A 27037-nucleotide genomic window follows, 5' to 3' on the forward strand; every position below is an offset into this window, starting at 1 on the left:
ATTATAGTGATTTTTAATCTTTTACAGAGGTGCAGAAGAGGTGTGTCTGTTGTTGTTTTTTGTGGCTGTTTTTTGCGGTCATTCAGTACATTAGTATTTAGATTTACAGAAGGCGAATATTATTCAGAATGCACTGAAAATCTACAACACATTGTACACAATAAAACCTGAGAAACAATAATAATACTGTGAAAACAAATAGGATTTACAGTGACACTGTTTGCTAGCTTTGACTAGTACGCTGTCTGACCAGCCAATCAAAAGAGGATTTCGCTAATATTATCGTAAGCCTGCTAGATGGCCCTGGTGGCCCACCACTGCTAAAACCCACGGAGCGGCCTATATTGGCAGTGCACAGGGACTATAAAGTGGAGCAATTCTAACTCTGCAAGGACAGTCTGGCGCTTCTGACTCACAACCTCTAAGTAAGTTCATTTTTATTAAAACAATCCGTTACTTAATATTCAAATGTGAGTTTTGATCAGTGTAGCGCTTGTTAGTTGTTGTTTCTCTGATCACAAATACAGATATGGCGTTGTTTATGACGCAATGTAACACACTACGCCATTATAATCAGTAATTTGTCCCCACTCGATGCAACAAATGCCTAATTTGTAATGGATTTTATTGTTTTTGTTTAAGGGGCATGACATTTTCGAGCACACCTTGCTTTTTTAGAACTATTAGCTTTGTACAAATCGACTCGTTTTAGAAGGCGGGGCTCAGAGGAGAAACAATAATGTGGAAACAGCATGAGGAAAATAATGTGTTTTTGAAACTTAAACTGTATAAACTCATTGCATTAGACCAGATACACTAAATATAGTCTTTTTAGCAGCATCATATGATCCCATCATATAAAAAAGAAACCTTTAAGGGACAAAATTGTTTATGGTAGTAAAAAATAATGTCACAACTGAAGTTTTATTATTGCACTCCTAATGATAGATTTTCATAATTTATGAAAATCTGGGTCTGGGACAAGATTAAAACAATAAAATCTTTACATAAAAGACATTAAAAAAAAAAAAAAAAAAAAAAAATACTGATGACGCAATATGACCTTTAAGTTAAAATCAGTTGGTCTAAATAGAAAACAAGCCCAGGGACATAAGAACAACATCCGCTCTTTTTCCAGTGATTTGTCTTGATAATGATCTTAAAATGGAAAGTATGTCTTCAGGAAGCAGAGCTCTGTTGGCTGTCTGCGTTGTCTCGTCGTTCTGAATAAATTTGACAGCAAAACATTAGGTCAGCTATGTAACTCATTAGGGTCATGTGAGTGCTCTCATATTTTGGCTTTTGTTGTCGTCTCGAGCGTGTGAGTCAGAGTCCTCTTCAGACAAACACACATGTGACATGCAGACTCAAATGAACCTTATATCTGTGGCAAAGAGCTTCTCCTAAATGTCAGAATGGCATGATGTTTTTGCATTCGCAGGCTTTTTGCATGTGCTCTTCTGAACTCAATAGTTTGGGTTACATGCTGGGTGTCTTGTTTTACATTCGCTCCATAGAGCTGGCACTGACATGCAGACGACACGCCACAGGCGAGGTCAGAAATGCTAGCCGTCCGGCGTGACGCAACCCTCCTGAGGCTCTCGCGTTTTGAAAAAGGGAAATAACTTTGTTTTGGTTTGGATCCATCCTACTTTATTTCTTTCACAACATGAATCTTTTCTGTTCACAGTGTTTTAAAGAAATGGTTCTCCCTCATGTCGTTCCAAACCTGTGTGACCTTCTTTCTTCTGTGGAGCACTAAAGGAAAAATATTGAATAATATATTCTCTCAAAGCTATCATATGACTTTGAAAGACTCGTAATATAGCGCACAAGTCTTATGAACCACTGTTACGATACTTTAATGGCCCTTTTTTATTTCGGGGGTAGACAGACACAGACCTCATTCTTTTTCATTATAGTAAAAAGATTGGCCAGAATTTTCTTCAAAAACTTCCACAGAAGAAAGAAAGCCAGGTTTTGGTGGTAAAGTGAGGTTATGAATGAATTGGTTCAGAAAAAAAATTGAAAAAAATTGTGAAAGTCTTAAATGTCCCTATTTTGCATAAATACAGTGCAAAGTGTTATAATACATGTTATTTTATACGCACACACATAAATGTATAAATAAATATATTATTCTAATATGTTTTGTTATTATTATTATATATTAAAAATTAGCACTATTTTTAGTTATATTGTTATCTAAGAATAATACTTTATAAATAATAGTGATAATTATTTTTAATGATAAGATAAATACTTGTTTGATAATAATAATAGTAATATAATAAACAATAATAATTTATATGACAATTATAATTTACATATATATGAGTAACAATAAAAATAATACAGATTATTATTACTATTATTATTATTATCTTTTTATGATTACTTATTATTACTTTTATTTAACAACAACAATAGTAATACTAAAAATACTGATTTAAGAATATATTTTATATAAGAGATTTTGTTAGGTTTATTGATAGATGCAAAAGTGCATGATGATGAAAAATATGCATTTATTTAAAAAAAAGTAACTTAAATGGTGCAAATTGCATAATGTACATATGACTGTAAATGTTAAAGGCAACTAAAGGGACTTTATTATTAATTGGGTATGAGCTATGATATAATGTGTGATTCGTGCGAAAGAACCTATAAAGTTTTGTTGTTAAAAATTATTCTGAACTTATATTATATTATATTATTATACTTTTATTTGTCTCTTTTAAAAAATGCACTTAGGCAGCCGAATTTCACAGTTTTTCTTTTTTCATTCCACACATAAATGGGAACAAAATGCCAGCAAGGGTGGGGATTTAAAGTAGGTGAAAATGAATGGCTAAGTTTATTTTTATCATGTATTTCCTAACTGTATTTTGATATGTTTAGCTTGATGCTTAGCACTTCTGCAAGTAACGTCATTATTATGGGAGTAAATGCTGATTTCTGCTCTACCCAGAAGCACATTCATTTTCAGCCTGTCATGCTCTTCTAGACAGCGGTAGGTAAATCACAGTAGATGCTTTGAGCAAACTTCCTTTTCTTCATATCATATGCTGAGAAGATCCATTTTTCAGCTTACTTACACTGATCTGTCAGTTTCTGCAGTAATTCAGTCTCTGTTTGACTTAACAAACCGCCTCGATTTCGGTCTGAATCTGAATTTGTTTGGAGCACAGCAAAAGAGAGGACACCTATTTAGAGTAGTTTTTCGCGTATCATCTTGGTCATGTTGAAACTACCTGAATTACAGGGTGAATTTGACTTCTAAACACAATAATGGAGGCTTTTTGGATCTTAAATACTGTTATTCGTCTTGCTGTTTGATTTCTAGCCAGTGGCCTGTTTTCTCAATGGCTCAGTTTGAATGTAGGCTACTTCTGAATAGAGCTGGAACGAGGCTAAGCTCTAATTTACTGGGAATGTGCCGTGACTAGCCTTCAGTTTTGGAAAATAATTGAAAAAGGGAGCTACAAATAAAAATGTAAAGAATAGCATCAAGCACAGATTTTTGATTGTTCTGTGATTTCGGTTGTGCATTTGAAAAGGATGGAAGCCTCAAACTGACTTTTATTTTGTATGTTCATATGTCAGCCCCTCAAAAGGCATTTGTAGTTCATGAAAGCATGGTCTCCTGGTCTGAAGTTGGTTTCAAACTGTCAGCGTCTGCAGTGGCAAAGATGAATTATTCTCCGCAGGCCAGCTCTTTGCAGTGGCTGTAATTAAATAACCTCTGCTGTTAATTAGCATTCCTTAATTACACACATTGGCCTTTCATCAGTCTTTGAGCATTGCCAGGGCACTTTTCCTCTGTTCTGCCCGCGTACTCAGCGTTCATAGTTCTGCAACCTGTCATATTAGTATGTGAATTTGATGTAGTGGAGAGCTTGGGCAAGAAGGATTAGCTTTCCATAAGACATTGATAGGATCGGCCGACTTGATGAATGGAAGTTAGCAAAGAAATGGACTCATTGTTTTAGTAGTAATAGATTCCAAACTGCACTTGGCTGTCTTTCATTTTAAAGCACTTTGGCGTTATAGGCTATATAATAATAATTCATATTCATATTTCATTGTACACCTAGGTACTTAAAAAGATGTGCTATGGCTATGACACATGTCCATAAAATGACAAAAATCATCATGGTACATGGTCAAAACTCATGGTGATCATAAATATAGGTTGTCGTTGTTTATATCTGTTATACCAGTGCTGTTATTATCATACTGTCATTATTGAATAATAACAATAATACTGTATAAAAATGAATAATGATTATTATAATTAAGAATTTACATGTTTTTTACTTTAGCACTATTAATGATGTTATTGTTAACAAAAACAATAGTAATACTACAAATAATAATAATCATAATATTTACAACTACTAGTTCTGTCTTCTTCTTCAGTTCTGTCAAACCAATTAATATGATTAATCACTTCCAAAATCCAGGTTTTGTTTATATATGTTTGTGTACTGTGTATAAAAATATAAATACACAACGCTTTCACTGCTAACGCTGTTGTTTTTGTCTGACTTTCCAGAGAAACCGTTGAAAGATGGAGACGACACAGCTGACCAGACCCTCTCAGACTCTCTTTTTGCACACTGGGGTCATGACCTCGGCCCGGAGAGCCGCAAGGTGGCTTTGAAGAAGTTTCAGTACTATGGTTACAACGGCTACCTCAGCGACAGACTCTCGCTAGACAGAGCCATCCCAGACCTCAGACCCGACGGGTGAAATCACCGCCTCGTTCCCTCTTATTAATATATATATATATATATATATATATATATATATATATATATATATATATATATATATATATATATATATATATACACAGCCATTGTTGGAACTGTTTTAGAAACATTGATTTTCCTTTGTCATCATGGTCACAGTAAACAGAAGTAATCACTTAGAAGAAGATAAGATAGGGAAATGTGCTCATAAATCAGTCTCCGTCATCAGGTTTTTTTCTTTTTGTTGTTAAAAAAGATTAAATAGTCTCCTGCGCACAATTGTGTGTAAAAAAAGCTATCTAAATAAATAAAGGAAATATATATTTTTACATTGATAGATCAATGGTTTACTTTTGCTAATAGCATAGAATTTTTTTATGTCATGTGGATGCAGATTTATATGAGACAGAGCAATAAAAGACATAATCTTTCGCAGTGTCAAAATGGAATGAAACACTACCAGTATGTGTTAATGAATTGTTTAACTCAAAATACGTAAATACAGCTTTTCAGGCTCTTCAAGAAGTGTTTCCAATGTGATTAAAGGCAGAAATCAAGAAAAGAAAAATTATTTAGACTTCTTTTCCAGGTGTTTGATCCTGTTTTTTTTGTGTACAGATGCAGAAACATCTCATACCCCTCCAGTCTACCACAAGTCAGTATCATCTTCATCTTTGTGAATGAAGCACTGTCGGTCATCCTGCGTTCTGTTCATTCGGCGATCCATCGAACGCCCTCCCACTTGCTGAAGGAGATTATCCTTGTGGATGACAACAGTAACAACGGTGAGCACTTGTTTCAGCCCCAGCACGGCTGTTTTGATTTGCTGGGGGCATATAGGGACTCCTTCAGTGAGGATTGACTCTTGTATGACAGATTACGATGAATAATGCATATGAATGTGAATTCATGTGGAAAAAATATTGGAGGTCTGAAACGTGATAACACTAGGGGATTATGGGCAGCAGATGTACATGTATCCCGTATGCACAACTAAATGTTTTATGATTTGGCAGCAGAAGCAAGTTATTTCTCTCACAAACATTCTGGTCTGTTTATTCAAGTAAATAATTTTTTTTTCGAAGACAAACTTTGTGTATTACCTGACGTAAATAGTTAGATGTGTTTGAAATCATAGTGTCTGAATGGTGCCCAATGTTTCTTGCAGTCATATATTACATTTGTGCAAATACATATTACTTTATATTTATATTTATTTATTTATATATATATATATATATATATATATATATATATATATATATATATATATATGTGTGTGTGTGTGTGTGTGTATATATATATATTATATATTATATATATATAATAATAAATATATAAGATACACTTTTACTTGTAATAAAACTAATTCATAAATATTTTTAAAAATTGGTAATTTAATAGTTTCTTTGGTTTCTAAGAATCTTTTTATAACAATGCTGACAAAAGTAAGACAGATATTTACATATATAGTGTCATTATTTTTGTAAATAGGTCTGTATATAACAAAATATTGTGCCTGCTCGGGGATAAAAGCATTTATTGGTATTTGATGTCAAAATGGTTGAAAAGCCCTGTGAAGACTGTGGCCTTAAGACTGACTATTTTCTGAAGATAACTACCGGATCTGTGCAGTAAAGTACACTACTGAGGTGGGTTCATCTCAGGCCGATCGAAAGCAAAAGCTTTTATTTGCTCTCAGTCACCTCTAGAGTATTTGGTTTTTCCAGAATAATGACTTCACAGTGGTTATGCTACAGTGACCTTTTATTCAGCTCGTGTGGAATATAGTAAAGGGGGCAGGGCAGTTAATGCGAGGTGCAGAGGTTTTGGCGTTTCATTCTCCCACAGATTGACAGTGGCCCCACGTCACACCATCTGGTTGCCATGGTGAGACAGGATGATGGCTTTCTCCCTAATAAAAACAAACAGCACAGGAGACAGATGGGAGGGAGTAATCACCAGCAGACAGCGGTAGAGACTCCAAATATCACAGACCGCTGGCAAATATTAGTGTCTGATGTTCACAGCGTTTCAGTTCATGTTAGTAATTCCCTGAGAGGTCGAAGGTGGACTCTATATAAACGAATTTTGATTAGAATGCAATAAAAGTCAGGTATAAGTGTCACTAGGGTCTCCCCGCTTCATTTCTGGTGAGTACTGAACTTTCTCATCAGCCCAGCAGGATGATTTAGCTAACAGCAGGTATGAGGTGTGAATGTTACAGTGCATGATGAGACTCTTTTCAACTAACCCCTCTTTCGTTCACCTCAACTCAAAGCTGAACTGTCAGAAAACCTGCAGAGGTTTGTGGACGAGACCAACCACCAGCGGCCCGACTTCATTAAAGTGGTCCGGCATGACAAGCAGGAGGGTTTGATTCGCTCTCGGGTCAGCGGCTGGAGGGCGGCGACTGCTCCCGTCGTGGCCCTGTTTGATGCCCATGTGGAGTTCAGCACTGGATGGTCAGTGACTCTTGAATATCAAGTCATTTTGCTGCCAGTGCTGAAGTTTTTTGTTATGTTCTTTAAAGTTGTGATGCTTATAATATATAAAATGTATAAGCTATTTACAATAAAATGTTAGAATTTTTCATTTACAATGCACTTTGAATATATTTGAACCCAAGACTTGAGACTAAGTTATATATATATATATATATATATTCTGAAAGACTGGAAACAATGGAATTTTCTATTGAAAAAATTTCTGTAAATTGTTTGTAAAGCCATTCTTACACTCATTGTTGAATGAATCGAACAAGACTGTATTCAGTGTGGTAAAATGGTTTTCTGAAGAACTTACACAGAACAATTTGCATGTGTTTCCTGAAAGAGACCCAGTCTTCTGAAGAAATCTCTTTTGTATGTCCTGTTGTCTGTCATGGCCTGTTTGATACAACTAAACAGCATTTGAGTGTGAAATATTCAAGTTTTGCAACACAACTATTTGCAGAGTTTTCTAAAAAAAAAAAGCCATTCTCCATGTAGGCATTCAAACAAATAGAAAATCGATCTACTCTAAAAAAAAAAAAACCCTATTACTGCATAGAAGCTCATAGACATGCGTCATTTCATTTAAAATCTAGCTGTGCTGCCTTTTTCATGCTGAGAATTTAGATTTGGTGTAAATAGGCCTTTTGCATAATGTTGTTTTTGATCATTGTTTGTATGGAGTGCTATAACTTTTACCTTCGTTGCTCTTTTGACCCCGATACAAATGAATTCAAACTCCCGCTTGCTTAACAAATCACATTTTCAAGCCAGTGTAACTGTTAAAATGTAGGGGACCTACAGTACATGTGGGTGTGAGGGCAGGAATATGAGCAGAAGTGCCTGTCTGCTGCAATTACTGCGCTAGGCACAGCTGTCAACTTACATGCCTGTTAATTATTCTCTGTGCAACATGTCGAAAAACACCTCTAAAGGGCTTTGGATGGAGTCCAAGTCTATCTTATGCACATCAGCTTATTCCTGCTCTCAATTCGTGCTGCGTTCTATCAGTTCATGACTGCATCTGAAAGTTTCTCTAGGGTTCGAGGCAGTTTATACGGATAGCACAGCTTTTTGCTAGCCTGAGGCCACTTTCCGAGATCAAATGCGGCGCTAATGCCTGTCTTCATAACTTTTGAGATGGTCTTTTAAAGTAACGTTATCTCCCACAAATGACATTTTAAGTTTTAGATTGATGGGTTCTGAGAAGTCATTGCCCGCCAAAGTGAAAACTACAATCAGCTTTAATAATCAAGTGTGAAATCGCCTTTCGCTTGGGAGGGACTGCATTTAACATTGTACTCTGGGTTTTCAGAGCTCTCAGGAGACAAATTTAATAGATCTGTCTAAAAATGACTGCCCGTGAACTTAAAGCATGTTCTGTTTCTATTGATCTAAGGGCTGAACCAATCCTTCACAGAATCAAAGAGGACAGAACCCGGGTTGTCTCGCCATCATTCGACAACATCAAATACGACACGTTTGAGATCGAAGAGTACCCCCTCTCAGCTCAAGGTTTTGACTGGGAACTTTGGTGCCGCTATCTAAACCCTCCCAAATCCTGGTGGACGCAGAAGAATCAAACTGCACCAATCAGGTAATCAAGCAAGACAAGAATCGTTTGGCAGCAAATTAGACGTTTCAGCTTGTAAAAAGATATCTGACGAAACTGCACACAAATGAGTTGACTGATACATTAAACACTTTGACTCCTTTAAATATAACCAATTCTTAAGAATCATTCGTTGTCGGCGCACTACGGGCATCCCGTGTTTAAATCCCAGCTCGAGAACTTTCCTGATCCTACCCTTCTTCTCTATTCCACTTCACTTCCTGTAATTTCTGACCTGTCCTATCGCAATAAAGACAAATATGCCAAGATATACATCGAAAAAAAAGAATCATTTGGTTGTGAATCAGACTTTTCACATGCTGGAATCACTTAAGTGCAGTGTAAATTGTGTCATTGTTGCCTTGTGTATCTTCTCTTTCAACAGGAGCCCCGCTCTGATCGGCTGCTTTGTAGTGGATCGGGAGTATTTTGAGGAGATTGGTCTGCTGGATGAAGGGATGGAAGTTTATGGAGGCGAAAACGTGGAGCTGGGGATCAGGGTAAGAGATATTCAACCTGCCGGCGAGAGTTTTGAAAGTGCAGCAGGAGACAGGATGTCTGGAGTTTGAGCAGACGAGCCAGACGCATGTCAATGAATAATGCCGTTTCATTTGATGAAAAGATGCTTTATGCGGGTTGTTCTTTGAGGGCAGACGGATATGTGTAGGTTTACAGCCTCTGGTTTCAGATAGACCTGTGTGTTGTCTGTGTGTGTCATCACACACAATTAAAGTAGAGCTCTCTGCGCCTCGCTAATGATAACCTGCCAAACATACTCCTCGCTCCGAACTGGTGGGGTCCTAACCTCTCACTATAACACATGTACAGAGCCCCATCGAGACCTCTGCCGACTCCCATCAGACCCAGCAGCCCTGTAATTAGCCGCCGCAGCCAGAATGCAAGCCCAGGCTGTGAATGGAGCTCGCCACTGCAGATATATGGCCACTTGCTCTCACTGTGATTTGGCCTAGCAAAGTTGCAATCACTGCAGGCAGGGTGCACCTCGACAATACCAACCAGATCGAACCCTCCATTACATGCACAGTTTTTTTGGGAGGGAGTGGGTTTCATCACTAAGGACCACAATGAGGAGAGAGGAAATGAAAATGTCTCAGAAAGTGGCAGGCACCATGTGTGTGTTGGGATTTGGTAGTGCGCAGAGATAATGGCCCTCAACATCTGTTCATACAGCTGTGTCTCTACTGCCTAATTCCACCCTCTCATCTTCTGAGCTCCTTTGTGCCCCCGAATCTCCAAACGCAACATTGCGCAAATGTTGCAATCCTGCAGATGTTGCCGAAAAAGGAAGAAGTGTGCAAAGTTTGTCCATCTTTCTGCAGCAGGATTTTGGAGGTCTGTAGCATGATATCAAGGTCATTGTTATTTGGTTGAATCTGTCATCTATCTATATATTTTTTTATTGTATTAGAGTACATTTTATTTCTTAATGTTTTATAAAAGCATTTTTCCAAAAAATAAAATCCAACTAAATTGATTGATCTATTAATTGATTTATTTTTACATTGTAGATATTTTCTATTTTTTAAAGACAAAGATCTCACATGTGAGTCTTGAATTTCCAGGTTTTTTGAACATTGAAAAAAATATTTTTAATCAGTATTTTATCTTGTTGAGAGTAAAAATGCCTAAAATCGATCAAATAAATTGAGAAGCATCTTGCATTAGATTTTTAAGCCTTGTTTTCAGATATTATATTCAGATGCTATTTTAAATATTATGATGCTGTAATAAAGTAATATAATCATTATCATCATCATCATCATCATCATGATTAAGATATTGCTTTCTTGTAATGCAGCTTTTATACTGCAGATATATTTTGCTGTTATTTTGATGGACAGTTTTCTAAGATTGCAAGTCAAGCTGGAGGCACTGAAGCAAAAGAAAATTTCCCATTGTGCTGACCCTCATTGACATTGTGTTGACGGAAGCTATTTTTTCGCTTTGAAAGAGGGTACATGCTCAATAAAAGGTCAACGCATCTGTGCTCTTCTATTCTTAGCTCTCGCTAAAGGGCTCTGTTTATCAGAGATGGAGAATGAAAACTGTCTTTAATCATGTCAGATGCCAGCTTGGTTTATTTGCAGGCTGTTGTGGTTCTAGGTAAAGAATAATCACTTTTTTTTAATAATGTCCATTTGATGACATACTTATTGGTGGTTAATTGGGTTAAATGTAGGGTACCATTAAATAAAACTGGCAGCTCTATACAAATGACTCATTGTAGCAAATACACTATGTGATATGCAAATATGAAATATGATCCATATTTTTTCCCTTTCCAGTAAAAATCATCTACTGTAAATGTCCTTACAAAAATGTAATATATATTGTATTTAGTATTATTAATAATAGTAATAATGCTGGGTAGAAAACATTAATGTTCCGAACATAATAATAATAAGAAGAAGAACTGTATTATTGTATATATGTTATACATATATATATATATATATATATATATATATATATATATATATATATGTGTGTGTGTGTGTGTGTATGTATGTATGTATATATATATATATATATATATATATATATGTGTGTGTGTGTTTTGACAATAGAATTTTAGATTTGTTTGTATACGTTTAAATTGGAATTATTTATTATAAATTATTTAGAAAATCTTGTGAGGTTTAAATGATTAAAACAATGGAGATGTAAATTTAGTAAATTGCATTACTTAGATGTTATTTTTTGTCACAAAAAAATCCCCCCAGATAAAATTATTTTTTATTGTAGATCACACTTGGTGGTGTTTTTTTTGGAGAGCGACCAAGTCTTAAATGTCTCACAGACAATATAAAGCTGGTTTGATTCTCATTTCATGCTTGTGAAATTTGCTTCTGTGCGACAGATTACTGTCTGAATATCTCTGTCTGCAGCAGGTATTGTATGCAAATGCAAGAAATGATTTTTTAATGCTTCAGGAGAACAGACGGCTCAGTCATGGATCATTGGGATTGTTGTCAATGATTATGCATATGAATCATTCTCCTGGCAAATAGGAACAACACACATCTGTCCACTTCCTGTTGAATCCCGCCCAACGAGTCATGGCGTTAAAAGCCTGCCAAACAAGCAGATCAGAATGAATATGATCCCCCCTTCCCATTCAAACAAATAATCAGCTAGAAATTTCAAAGCCAGGTTCTATTGAAACCATTTTCTAGTCTAATGCTAATCGGACACTTTTAAATATACAGCTTAGTTGCACTGAAATGACCCTGACATATGCCTCAACCAGATGTTGCACTTCATATTTCAACAGATCTGTTTCAACAGTCCCGAACGAAGGTGTTTGGGTGTGAATGTCTGAATGAAGTTCAGCACGCTGGCATGTGGCCAATATAATCCCGTGTGAAGATTTACTACAGAGATACTCGCGGTTTAAACGCTCTGCAGGAGAGCAGTGGGTTGAAAAACCAAGAAAATTAAACCCACACACAGAAATAAGCCGCCGTTTCATATTTTGAGCAGCATAACGTGCTAAATAAGGCTAAATCACTGAGTAAATGTGTATTACATAAAACCGCTGTAGGAGAACAGCAGCGTTTTTGATTTTTCTCTTTACTGACACACCAGGCGGTGACTATCCTGTTAAAGGGGTCATGTTTTCCTTTCTCTTTGGAGTGTCACTACCTGTTTGCGCGTATATAAGATCCATAAAGTCACAAAGATTAAAGTCTCAAACCCAGAGAGATATTCTTACTGAAGGCTAAGATTCAAACCACGTTTTCCTAACGCGCCTCTTTCAAACATGCCTCGCATATCTTCGTAAATGTGCGGGAAAATTCGCATAACGCAAAGAAAGGCGTCACTTTTATTCTCGCTGTAGTATTGTTGCCGTCACCGCCATGTCGTGGAGATGCTGGGAGTTTGTAAATATGGTAAAGGGGCGTAACATTTCTGCCACAAGCTTGAGGTATTTGGCCAATCACAATGCACTGGATATGGTCGATCGGACCACAGCGCTTTTCACCATGAAACACACTGCATTACAGCAAATGCGTCAGCCAGCTGTGAAGGTCCTTGCGTTAAGTCTTTTGATGGCATTTTGTTTTTCGTATTTGTCTACCTTTTCTATCAAAATGCTTGCTATGGATTAAAAAAGCAGGAAATCAAACCTGATGTGAATTTTTCTATGAAGGACGAAAGTTTCAGAGGTAGTGTGCAAAGGTACTTGAGTTTTTTTTAGTTTTTTTTTTTACATGCAAAAACATCGCACTTTGTGTGCAAAGACCTTTAGGCAAATATGCTGAATTCTAGCAAATTAAATGGCCTGTTTGAGCTTTCTAAATTATCCTTGCCATGTGGTAAAAAGCCCCTTATTGTTTTGTAAATGAAGAGCCAAATTAGGAGTTTATTTTGAACAAAGAGCTCCACTCTGTGGAAATTAGTAACCTTCAGTTGATAATTATAGAAAATGAGTGTCCTTGATTTGAAGTGTATTGTTTAGCTTATTTGTTTTAACAAAAGCTTTTATTTTAATAAAGTATAGTACTTTTTGTTCCTCATGGAGTATTATTTATGATGTTGTTTTTTTTTATCTGTAATTTAGTTTATTCTGTTATATACCTCACATATTCCCTAATGATTCACAAAAACTGTTTTTGTGGACTGCCTAATGGATGTTAAAGGGTGTTTTTGAGAGACAGTTTTTCTTCATCCTCGTCCAGATTCAAAACACGAAACATGCATGTGTGTGTAATCAGGTGTGGCTGTGCGGAGGAAGCGTGGAGGTCATGCCCTGTTCCAGAATAGCTCATATTGAGCGCGCACACAAGCCCTACACAGAGGACCTGGCAACTCATGTCCGCAGAAACGCTCTGAGAGTGGCAGAGGTGTGGATGGACGAGTTCAAGAGCCACGTTTATATGGCCTGGAACGTTCAACAACAGGTGCTACACCTCTCACTCGCACTTAACATTTAAAGAATTTAAAACTCTAATTCAGAATCTTATTTGTCCAAGGAAATAAATAGTAGTTGACAATACTTTAGAAATGCGAATCTTTTCATATAATAATTTTACATAATAATCTCCACATTTGTAAATCAACCAATAAACAAATGTGACATGGACCATGTGAACTCCAAATGGTTTTTTTCCCTTTAAAATGCCATAATTATTACAAATTATTTTATGGTGTCAAACGTTTGGGGTCTGTATTTTGTCACATGATCCTAGCTATTCTAATAGGCTTATTTGCTGCTCAAGAAACAATGACACACTTGCATGGCAGATTTTCTGTAATACACAGCCTTGAGTGGCTTTCAGTTTTATATTAGTACATGAATGTGATGGAAGTTGAAGGATACGTGCTGCTTTGTCATTTTATGTTAAGATGCAATGGTCTGAAATGCGATGACCACGACTTATTTAAGCTAGTCATGAGCCCTTACTTTCGTGCTGCACATGTTGTTCTCATGATGTCTTGAAATGCTGCGGCATAGAGCATCACTTCACTTGAAGTTTCCGTAAGTGCCCGAAGGACAGAGATAAATATGCATTGACACAATAAGAGCCTTCCTTCGCTCGCAGCCCTGAGCATCATGTTCTGTTAGATTCTGCACTCTATAAATGAGTTCTTGTGTGTTCATGGCTGCATGCGCTTGCGGGTGTTTGTGTGTGCAGGACTCAGGGATCGATATTGGTGATACCAGAGAAAGAAAAGCTCTCAGAGAGAGACTCCGCTGTAAACCCTTCAGCTGGTTCCTGAAGAATATTTATTCTGAGATGAGAACCTACACGGAGACCATCGCTTATGGTGTAGTGAGTTTCCACTTATCAGCTAATAACAGTCATCACTGCAGTCATCTACAAAATTGATCCCATGTAAAACTAGGCACTAGGCATTTTTGACACACATATAATGTGTATATATATTAGGTTTTTTAAGGATTGATCGGTATTAATCGCATCCAAAATAAATGTTTTTGTTTACATAATATGTGCATATTTATTTTATTTATTACATTTATTCACAGATATTAGATGTTATGGCTATATTAAATTGATCAAAACTCAAACATTCGTTGCAGAGCAATTATTTTTAACATTTATAAAAAATTATGATAATAATAATGAACCCAAAATTTGCATATTACAATGATTTCTCATGACGTCTGGATTGAAAATTCAAGCTTTGCCATAACATAAATACATTTTTAAAACATATTTTAAAATATGTTAGGACAACAGGTATTTGAAATGGTAATAATATTACTAAATATTACTTTTTATTTATTTTATTATTTTTTTTTACTATATTTCTGATCATATAAATGCAGCCAAGGTTAGCTTATAAGACTTATGTATATATATTATTATTATTATATTTTTTTTTAAATCTTACCCACCTAAACTTTTGAATAGCATGACAGTGTTTACTTTATACACTATAGATTTTAGTTGAAACAATATGTTTTTGTTTAAAAAAAGACACTTATAGATCAAGCATCAGCTCTGTTACCCTCATGTTTCCCCTTTTTAAAGCAATGACCTATTTCATACATAAAAAACCTTTTTTTAAGTAAGCAAACTGTTCAAAGACAAGTCTCATACATTTGTTATCATTTTATCTTTTGTTTCCCTTTTCAAGGTCTTAAAATATCAACAATTGTTACATCATTTTCTGTATTAATCAAATGTGCAAATCGATAAAGTAGATATTTATCCATTCTGAAGGCATAATAATGTAATATATTGAGCTTGACTCAACTCAGTGCAGTTTATTAGCACTTAGAGACATTGCTTATCTGATAAATGACATTGTTTCTCGTAATATTGAGTTATAGAAACTATTCATGCTAAGTATTATTTTTCTTACTCAAGGCCTGCTGTTTTTTCATCCATCACAATGCAAGGCCAGCAGAGCGCTTTTCCTAATTGGCATTCTTTTGTGAAATAGCATAATTAACAGCTCCATTGTGAAGACAAAGGAAAGCTGAGCTCCAGGGCATTTTCACACACATTGGCTATTAGCAGACTGAGGAAGAAAGATGGTTTTTGCATTCTCAATCTATCTTCCTCTCTCCGGTTTTGCAGTGTGAAATGGGACTGATCTGCTTGTTCATATATTGCATATATTTGTGTGTGTGTGTGTGTGTGTCTGCCTGTAGCTGAGGAACAGCCTGAGGCCGGATCTGTGTGTGGATCAAGGTCCCGACTCCGACAACATTCCCATCCTGTACATCTGCCATGGCCTGACGCCTCAGGTTAGTGTCCAGTCCACTGCACCTTCTGGCTTACATCCTTTTTCAGTCCTCAGAAGGCGTGTAATTCATTTATATATATAAGTGCTTATGTCGGACTCCATCACGTCTCCTGCTCTCTCTTTCCATGCTTCTCGCTACACCTGTACAGCATGTGACATTAAACATTTTAAGAACTTCTTTTTCCTCTAGAGGTCAAGAACAAGAAATAACGGGTAGAAACGATTGGAACAGGACCAGAAAAAAAAGTGTAACTGCACCTGTTTGAGCACATGGCTAAATGTTGAAAATGTTAAAATAGACAGTATATGCTAAGCGCTAAGCTACAGCTTAAACTTGTATACATTGATTCATTTGCAGCCTAAATATAATAATATTCCTCTCTGAAGCTAAATATGATTGTCATTATGCAGAAGTGTTAATGACAACTAAAATAATCATTTTAGTATGGCTATTTTTTAAGTTGTAAGTAGTGAAAAAGTTTTTTGTTTTTTTACTTTACAAACAGGAGAACTGTATTGTATTTTTTTAAAAAGTTATTGTAAACTTTGGTTCATTTATGTGAATCAGTTCATACGTTACATTCAAATGAAGCGATTCATCTATATAAATAACTCTATAGAAATAGCTTTTGGATCTAAAACTTTGAAATCATTTGGCTGAAAAAAAAATCGACCATTTTAGAGCAAATACAGAAACGCTGAGATATCAAAAGGCTGAAAAATATAAACACAGAATTTTTATTGCTATATCATTCATTCTTATTCTTATCCTTATTCCTTCTGTACAAAGGCTCAGCACACTTCAGTTGTTTAATTCATGGTGAAAATGTGAGTTAAAAGACATTTCTTCCTCTATGAAGATTTCTCTTTTATGAAGATTTGGCTTGTATGCGCTTGGCTTGTGCTTTCCCATCTTCCCGTCACAATTGATCTCAGCGTTTCACAGTGATACACTGTCAATTTCTGCAACCCATAAAACCGTCATTGTATTGCATAAAACCTCTTCATTATTTTGTGCTGAGGCCCGAAATATGAATTTTTGAACAGTTGGGGTGCTTGAGGCGATCCAGTCTGCTTTTATTTTGTCTTATTCCAAGTGTATTACACAAACAGGTTCCACAACAGACAATATCCTGCAAAAATACTGTAAAAATAGTGAGCTTTCTCCATAAAGCATCGATTCTCCAGGGAATTTTCGGATTTCGACAGATTCCAGGTTTATAGTCATGATAATGAATCTCAATAAAGAGCAGCGACTTAGAACATAACCAGGGAGGGATGTTTCACCACCACAGGGGCATCGTCTAGATGAGGACGAATTGTAGAATGTGAATATGTGACAGAGATATATAAATGAGAGAGCGAGAGGGAGGGAAAGACAGAGAAGAGCACCGTCAGCATGATTTTAACTACTTAGCTGGGTCTCTTACACCTGCTGAATTCATATCCGTGTGTGCTTCCAGCTCTCTTATTGGAAACGACACAATGGTGCCAAGCTATGCAGTATAATGTTTTCACTTTCTATTCTTGCTGATTCCAAACTTTCTAGAATATGTTGAGGAAATCAGAAATACACCACTGCTAATTATAGGAAATTTAGAAGCTCCAGAGCTCCTTTAACTTGTTATTGTCGATCATATGTAGCATTTATAATTATTATTGTAGTATATAGTTGTTGGTTTTTTTATTATTAATGATTATTAATGCTATATACATACTAAATATTTTAGATATATATTATTAAAATGTAATTCAAAACTATTTAACAATAGGATGGGTGGATTTTCCTTCCCTTTCCCTCCATTTATTAATGCAATAATAACACGTTAACTTGACCAGCTCTAATATGTATTTTTTTATTTCTAATATATATCAAAATTATTTGTTAATTTATTACTACTAATGTTTCATTATATATAATAATTATATATATTTTATATGTAAATTATATATGTATATCATTTTTAGAACATATATATTATGCAAAAATGTATTTTGTATAGTAATAATAATTATTTTATTTTTTGGGATAAATCTTGCAATCCAACAGAGGATAAGCATTTTGGAGAATGGATGGATTTAATCTAATTGTTCTCTCTCTCTCTCTCTCTCTCTCTCTCTCTCTCTCTCTCTCTCTCTTTCCTTTCTTTATATGTGTGTGCTCACGAATATAGATATACATTAAAGTCCTCTACCTACCAGACTATTTTTGCATAATTTCCAGTGCATCTCATGTCTTTTTGCACACTTAAACTGACTTGAATCGTTCTGATAGGATGTGAGCGGTCTCTGTACTCGTGGTGCTGGATTTGTTTTATCTTTAATGGGCCGTTAGACAATACCTCTGCTAAGCGTATTAACACCGTGGCAGTTGCTCGGGGATTTGAGCATGTTGGAAATGAAGCATAGACACGCTCGCTCTTTCTTTCAGAGCATATCTCCCATTCATTGGGCAAAAAGAACATTGTTCCCATACAACAGCCATAAATCTCTCAAGAAGTGAAAGGCAAGCTTTTCCTCAAGCAGTGCTAAATGAGTCCCCAGCAAGTTCAGCCCTTGTTTTTCTTCTCTTTTATATTATTCCCTGTCCCATTTTAGGCCTCCATCCCTTCCCGTCACAGTTCCAGTGCTCATCAAAGGATCCCGAAGGACATGCATTGTTTCAATTGTGAATGAATGATTAGTTGTTTTATGTGTCCGTGGAGATGCACTCGCTGCCTGTTCAGCCTTTGTGTTTGCAGAGATTTTCATTTCAAGGTGCCTCACAAAAGTTTGAGCAGTTTTGCATTGGTGCCGTTCCAGAGTCAGACAATTTGGTTTGATTTTACTGTAGGCTCAGGTGTACCGCGCTATTCTGAGAAAAAACTATCTTGACACACATAATCAGTCTCAGTGGAAAGCATTGTAGCTTCCAAACGATACCAGAAATCTGAATTGATTTGGACCTGAGGAAAACAGTAGAACGCCTTTCTCTGTATCAGATATTGCAGAACCGATTGTAATACAATTTTTTTGGATCGCTAAAATCGCTCTGGACGGTATACAACCAATTTGATCTATGTATTTGAGAGAAGTGCGTGTTTTGTGATGCGCTGCATGAGCTATCTAATCAATAATACTGTTAGCGCTTCTCTGGGCTCTGGCTTTTGAAGTGAAATATCAATCCATCCAGGCCCTGTAAAAAAAAAAATGTGGGCATATTGCTTGAAATGAATTCTTTCTGAAAGTGCTTATTTTTCAGTAAGGCGAGAGATTAAAGTATGAGGGCTATTGATTTAGGACTTGGTCCAACAAAATGTGCATTAGTGATTCAAAGCAAATGTTGAATATCAGAGACTCGGCTTGTCTGAGTTCTTTTGCCATCAAACAGTGCTAAAGTTAATGTGAATAAATTCATTTAGACTAAGCCAAAATTATTTAGCCCACAAAAAAACTCATTTTCTACATTTTTGTTTTGTTTCTTTTAAAAGCTATATTATATAATTAAATATATATATATATATATATATATATATATATATATATATATATATATATATATATAACGTTTAATTTCACAAAGCTTTAGAAATGCTATTGTTATGAGAAATTTGTGACTTCAGCTTTTCAATGGAAAAAGCTTTCTACTTGCATGCTTTCCCATCACCAGCCATGTACATAAGTGTTTGTAGAAGTAGCCAATTGGCATTCAGCCCGTGTTTGAATGGTGGGTACGAAATTAACAAATGAGAGTGAGTCGATAAGAAAAAAGTTATTCTTCCCTCTTGAGCCCATTAAGATGCAATACTAGGTATCAACACTGGGATTTGGAACTGAGCCACAATGTCTGAGAGATTTCACAGGAAAGACACAATTATCAAACATGAATTATTCATTTTATTGGCTGGGTAATACAGAGCTAAATAACACGCGCTGTCCAAACAGACATTCAGACGGCCCAAATGAATGGATCAGAATGATAAAAGATATGGCACGATTATTATTGCAGTTCTGGGCTTGATATAAAAGTGTTATGTAATAGTTTCTTTACAATGCAAACCTTTCATTACAGAATTTCTTTTATGATTTTTAATTGTACAAAATATTGTAACTGATGTATACTACTGTTCAAAAGTTTGAGGTCAGTAATGTTGTTTGAATGTTTTTGAAAGTCTCACTAAGGCTGTATTTAGTGCATTAAAAAATACAGCAAAACAGTATATTACTACTATTTTAAACTATTCTAATATATTGTACAATTTAATTTATTCCTGTGTTTCAAAGCTGAATTTTCAGCATCATTACCTCAGTCTTCAGTGTCACATTACTGTGTCAAGTTTAGTGTGGTTATGCACATAATATTCACGTGTTGTTGAAGCATGCCTGTCTGTTGTGTTGTTGTAGAATGTGTACTACACGAGCTCTCAGCAGCTGCATGTCGGGGGCTTGAGTCCGACCATCGATGACGACGATAACAAGTGCCTGGTGGACGTGAACGGCCGGCCGCGTCTGCTGGAATGCAGCTACGCCAGCAACAAACACATGAAGCTCTCCTGGCTCTTTACTCAGGTATACTTTCATGGGAAACAATAAGTTGTGTGCCCAAAAAGGTTTTAATGCTGGTTTTGGTGCCCTACATCTACATAAGTGTAGTATTGCAGTGGTTAAGTTTTACTGTCTGATCTGATTTTTAGTATATTAGTTGTTTTAGTATCATGTTTAGAGATACTAATATAGTTTTTGTTAATTCTTTTTTTGTATGTGCTTTAATTTTGAAGATTGAAGATTTTGTCATTTTGTCATTCCAAACCGTAAAAGTTTCATTTGTTATAAGAACACAATTGAAGATATTTTGGATGAAAACCAGGAGGCTTGTCACTGCCAGTAGTGCACTGTCAAGGTCCAGAAAACTATAATAGATATGGTCAAAAATATTCCATCTGTCCTCAGTGGTTCAATCTGAATTTTATGAAGTGATGAAAATTCTTTTTGTTTGCAAAGAAAATGTCACCGTAGCATAATTTTGGAGAGCTTTCATTGGTCTGTGGCAATTTCACAATCGCTGAGTGTGTTCTGAAACTTCACCTTCTTTGACGTGCAATTTTCTTTTTTTTTTTCCTGTTTGTTTCTCATTCAGCGGAGGTCAGACCGGTGAACCTCTCCAATCACTAGCAACATAAATACACTGTGCCGAATAGCTGAGCTGGCACAAATAATCAGCACCTCTACGGTCACTTTAAAGATTCAGAGAAGTAATTTAATTCCTAGAAAGAAACTGCAACAAATCTTGGGTTTGTTTTCCAAAGCCACGGCAAGCAAGGGATGATTCTTTTGTATTGTAAACATGATACATGGCTATGGACTGCTGTTAAATATTTATTCTTTTAATAATAAGCTTTACAATCTATAATAATTTCATCGTTGTTGTGTTTAGCGTGACACATTTTTATTAATCTACACCCAAAGGAACTACATTTGGAGTATCTCAGAACAGCGTATGTGGCTTGATGTTCTCAATGGCAAGGCTGAATAAAGTTATTTTTATTTTATTTACATTAAAAAAATATTCTCATTGCTGCAGAAAATTCAGATTGAACCAGTGATGACAGATGGATTATTTTGATGATGTCTTTTATATTTTTCTGGGCCTTGACGGTGATCATTACTTGGCAGTCAATGGGACAGTTACCTCTTAGTTTTCATCAGAATTATCTTAAATCGAAGACGAGCAAATCTTTTATAGGGTTTAGAATGACAGGGTAAGCAATTAACAACAAAATAAACATTTTGAGGTGTAGCAAACCTATATTTAATAATTTTGAATTTTTTTATTTATTTTTATTTATCTATACGCATTATTACATTTCAATCAATGTTTATTTTATTTCAAGTAGTTTTTTTATGGTTTTAGCTGTAGTTATAACAGGCTATAATAACCCTGGCCACAAAGAGCATTCATTACACATAGGTATCTTGTACTGCGCAGCTCATTTAAAGTCGAAGTCAAAATCGTTCCTTTTTTTGGGGCTCACTGAAGCACTAGTTCAAAACTTTCCCTTAAATTTTGCTGTCAATTTGCAGCATCTGTTAGCCCTCCGGCTGTGTGACTGCAGTGGACACTTTCTGGATATCGAGCATTAATAATTCAGAGGTGTGTGTGTGTGTGTCGTAAAGCTCTCTTAATTCAATTCGAGCGCCATTCTGGACTGTAGCAGACATCTTGATTTCATCCGCGCGTAATATATGCGCTCTATTAAAAGGCAAGGTGAATTAATATATGTCACAGCAGGCGTTGTCGTCTAAAAGGTTTAGCTGAAGTGTGCTAGAAATGTCAGAACAGGTTATTCGGAAAGGGTAATGCTGCCCCCTTGGGAGATATGTCGAAGTAGATGAACAAACACACGCTATCAGGAAAAGTGTAAGAGTATGAACGATATCAATTGTCACAAAAACCCTCGGGACGTGCTTTAATGTCTCACATGAGCTCGGTGGGATAAAGCCAGCCTTTTTTCTTCAAGTTATTTAAAATGGAGTCAGGTGGGCCCAATCCATTGTGGCCTTTTAGGTGCAGTGAATAATGGATGACAAAGCCACTGAAAGAGGGATCTGGCTCTTGACTCATAGGAGAGCATCAGAAATGGCTTTAATTAAGTCTTTATCGACTCACATTGTCTGATGACAGTCTGCTTTTCAGTCTGTAACCAGGATACCGTTTGGCAGGTCGTGAATAAATGCGCTGTTAAGCTTACCTGGCATACGTACTGAAATGTATTATTTAGCTCTTTAGGGCGTTTGGCGCCACCAGCAGTCACTGATATTATTATTTTAGGGAGGCTGATTTGGAACAGAACATAATTGAAGCAGATGCTGTGTTCCTGTCGATGACACCTGTTCGCCGATACATGCCAGATTATTTTCTAATTACTCAGCTCTCAAAATGACCATGAAAACTTACATGGAGTCATACTACTTAAATTCTATTTCACAAAAATGAAATGCAGAGCGAGAGAGAATCAGTGCTGGGTAGATTACTTACAGATTGCAATCTGTTACTGATTATAAATGACATGATGAAAATTGTAGTTGTTTTAGGTAATGTATTCTGATTACTTCTGGATTAAATGTGATGATTGTTAAAAAAATTATTGTTAAATTATTGGGCTTTAAAATAAACCGTGACCAAGATGTTACTACAGGGTTCCCAAACCGGCATAAATGAAATGCGTTGCTAAATTATTGAAATATTTCATATCAATGTGGTTGGACTGAAGATGGAACAACAATGAATGGTCAAAGTCTTCCAGGTTTAAATATTTGCCTGATTTGTTTGGCAGTGTTTAGTAACTTGAGTAATTATATTTTTAGTACGAGGGATAATTGACTGAGAGGTGCTTTTTGGGTGAAATAACACTTTAACATTTGAAGAGATTATTTGCAAAAACATAACAAAAAAAAACAACAATAAAATAAGTTATCTGTTTTTGCAAATGAACTCTTCATCTACATGCATTCCCATTTTTATTGTGAATATGTACTGTATTAAAAATTACACACCTACTTTAACACTCGTGTTTTTCATTTCCGCGGGTTGAAGTGACCCCAATAACATGGTATTTCATCTCTGGAATATGGCTTTTATGCCAAGAAATGTGTATTTTAACCCACCGAAATGCAATTTTTACCTTGAATCCTTAAAAGCGTTGAGTAGTAATTGGGTGGGTTTTGCTGTGAAAACGCATTTTCACCTTAATGGTTATTTAAGACTTGAGTATGACTTGTGCGAGCTGAACATGTTACGCAATCAACCACTATTCAACTGAAACTGAAACAGTTGAAGGTCAGTGTTATAGACGATTATATCCGCGACAGGCTTGTACACAATCAATTCATCCTGTTTTATTTAAAAGCAACTTTGCTTTACATAATTATAGGATGCGCCTCATGAGTCACTGGTGTAAATCGTAATGAGAGGAGGCATGGTGTATGACTCACTTGCTCAGCATTTAATAAACATATGGCTAGTTGAAAATCTAACTAGATGCAGAAAAACTAGACTTTTTACAGAATCTGAAGAAAATGTGTGCTGCTTGCCTGTGCAAAACGTTGCATCACGGTTCTAGGGTGATTTTGATCACTGATGTAAATTTAATAAATGCGGGGTTAGAGTTTCATTCAAGTGGGTCGACTTAATAATCCACTACTTTACCACCTAAATTGTTCTAAATTGCCAATACTATGAACGTATTCTATCCGATGTAGTTTCACACTTAGCACGGTGTATAACATTTTGTTTTCAAATGCCTATGTTGCAGCCATGGAAATGAAAAGTGACATAAAAGTAGTACAAATATTCCAACTGTGCATCTTGAGTAATATGATTTGGCCTGTGTAGCGAGACATTTGGCGTTTATACACCTTGGATTTCATACGGTGGCAGATGATTGGACGAGGACGGCAGTTCGCCTGAGGCCTTCTCTTTCATGTTTCAGCTGTCTCCGGAGCCTCCTTCAACACTGTAAGACTCTCAATCCTTCAGGCTCTTCTTCAGAAGCAACCACTTCAGGAACATCACTTTCCTTTCGACATTGTTCTGAGAGGCTTTGGGCTTTGGTGGTGTATTTCATACTGTATTTACCGTCTGAAAGAAATATGTTTCTCGAGGTGCAAGTGTCGCTTTGATTTCTCACTTAGCGCCGCTCGGATTCGGTATTAGAAGGACGTGTCCATTCCAGTGGTTTAATATTAATTATATTGCCTCTTTTTCTAAAAGGCATCGTACAAATCAACATCCTTCAAAGTTATTGTTCACTCATTTTCATGTGCATTGTGTCTTGCAGGGAGGCTCCATTCAGAATAGGAAGTCGAAGCGTTGTTTGGAGTTGGCGGAAAGTGCAGACGTGGATCATGGATACCAGCTGGCCCTTCAGCAGTGTAGCAGTCAGAAATGGACAATTACCAACATATTGCCGGGGAAGGTTCTGTAAGCATGCGTCTAATGAGACGCATCTCTGAATATTTAGGGAACTGAGATACAGTGTCTCTTTACACGTTGTTGTGTCGAGGGAAGGGTGCTGTTCTCTGCTATTTAACACTGTAAACATCTTCATGTCTTCAAAGCCAACATGAAACTAGCGTCAAACTTTTAATTTTGACCTAAAGAGACAGTTGGTTTAGACTAGAGACGCTGATGCTTAAAGGGATAGTTCACCAAAAATGAAAATCCTGTCATTAATCACTCACCCATGTGTTGTTCCAAACAAGTATGTTCATTCATCTTCCGAACACAAATTAAGATATTTTTGTAGAAACCTGGGACTTTTCTGACCATCCATAGACAGCAAGGGAGCTACTACGTTCAAGGCCTGGAAAGGTAGTGGGGAAATTAAATGATTCTCTCTTCCAGGTCTATCTGTTGGCATTCACGAGAGTACTGAAGTTCTTAAAGGTGTGGAACGACACGGTGGTGAGTAATTAATGGATACCCATTATGTACTCGCCTTTTTCATTTTTTCAGTGAACTGTCTCTTTAAATGTTCTGCTGTATTATTGGCTGTTGTGTATTTAAGCGTTAAGTAGTTTTGCTACTGTGTAGCACAAATTTAAACTATTTTTTTTTCTCAGGTTTGTGAATGATGATTGTGATTATTTGACGTGGAAAAATATTTTATAAATGTAAATAGTCTTTATAAAAAAAAAAAATAGTAAAGACTTTTAACTCATCATTCTTGAATTTTACATTAGACCATCTAAAGCTGGTTAAAACAGTGCTTTTTTTCCCAAAGTATGCAAATATTTCAAATAACAAATCCTATGGTATAAAAACTTCATTTAAGTTCAAGGAGTCTTTTATTCATACAGTTTCTCTATTCCTTTCACAAGAGCTCTCCACATTCACAGTTCAGTCAAATTCATTTCTGCTTTTGGGAAAATCTCTTATTTTCTGTCTTCCCATCTCCTGTGGGACAAAACCATCATTTTAATCAAAGTCAGCAACACTTGACATCCTCACACAGCTCTGAGCGATCCAAATCCCCCAAATCTCTCAAACACAGACATGCACGCTGCTTGAACAAGGAACAACAGTTTCATGAGTCTTTCTGTCGTTTCTGTTTCCCTAGAAAAAAAAGTGGAAAAAAACATTGGAAAGGCTGGAGCCTCAAAGACAGAACTGGAGATTGTTGTTTGTTATATTTAAACCACTGAAGCATTTCTTTATTTACACTATTTAAACAATTCAAAACCTCTAAAAATCGTCTTGACAATCTCTTGGAAAAGCAACTTCAGTACATCCCCTGAGATGGGAAAACTAAATGAGTTTTAGAAGTGCATTTGTCAGGAAGTCTCCAATATGCCTGCATTCTTGAAATAGTTTGTATCGATTCAAAAAACAAAACAACAACAAAAAAGCATCCACACTGAGAGCTATCATATGAAACAATTTCTCATCTTCCTTCTATTTCTCCCTGTACTTCCAGACTTGTCAGATACACAGTTTGTATATCCTTCTGAGATGATAAAACTCCTGTTCTGACTGACCTTCTGAGGGACAAAATAATATTTTTTTTTGTCTGGAATCACAATGGTTGGCTTTTTATAAGAGCCTCTTGGCCTGTAGTGGAAACGGAAGATAATAATTAATTACTAATTTGAATAAAAGCAGTTTGGTTCTTTTAAAATATTTTGCATTTGTGAGGGAACGATGTGTTCGCCATTTCTATTATTCAACATTTTTAAACAGCAAAATGTTCGCTACATCCATACGAATGGCCTTGGTGATTACAACAGAAAATCCACTCCATGTCCTGCTGTATTTTACTGCTGAGTAACCAGAAGAATTAATTTAGTAGTATAAATTCTGAGCGTGATCATTAATCAAAGGTATTAAAGCGGAACTGCCCCCGTCTCATTGATGAGAGTATTAGAAGTGTGAGAAGCACAGAGCTTGTTATCAGGCC

At 36.1% G+C, this 27037-nt stretch overlaps 1 protein-coding gene across 1 annotated transcript in view; it reads left to right on the top strand.

The window, feature by feature from the left end:
- The window catches only part of galnt18a (UDP-N-acetyl-alpha-D-galactosamine:polypeptide N-acetylgalactosaminyltransferase 18a), a 45259-nt gene extending 19339 nt beyond the window's left edge, over positions 1-25920 (top strand). Inside the window, exons 2-11 of the mRNA XM_043228737.1 lie at positions 4559-4751; positions 5376-5542; positions 7039-7222; positions 8649-8846; positions 9247-9361; positions 13601-13786; positions 14522-14659; positions 16009-16104; positions 20487-20651; positions 24920-25920. Coding sequence (XP_043084672.1) covers positions 4559-4751; positions 5376-5542; positions 7039-7222; positions 8649-8846; positions 9247-9361; positions 13601-13786; positions 14522-14659; positions 16009-16104; positions 20487-20651; positions 24920-25066 — 1589 coding nt within the window. The 3' untranslated portion in view covers positions 25067-25920. The remainder of the gene's footprint in view (positions 1-4558; positions 4752-5375; positions 5543-7038; positions 7223-8648; positions 8847-9246; positions 9362-13600; positions 13787-14521; positions 14660-16008; positions 16105-20486; positions 20652-24919) is intronic.
- Positions 25921-27037: the final 1117 nt, after the last annotated feature.

The sequence above is a fragment of the Puntigrus tetrazona genome, chromosome 25 (genome assembly GCF_018831695.1).
Source record: "Puntigrus tetrazona isolate hp1 chromosome 25, ASM1883169v1, whole genome shotgun sequence".
Lineage (NCBI taxonomy): Eukaryota > Metazoa > Chordata > Actinopteri > Cypriniformes > Cyprinidae > Puntigrus > Puntigrus tetrazona.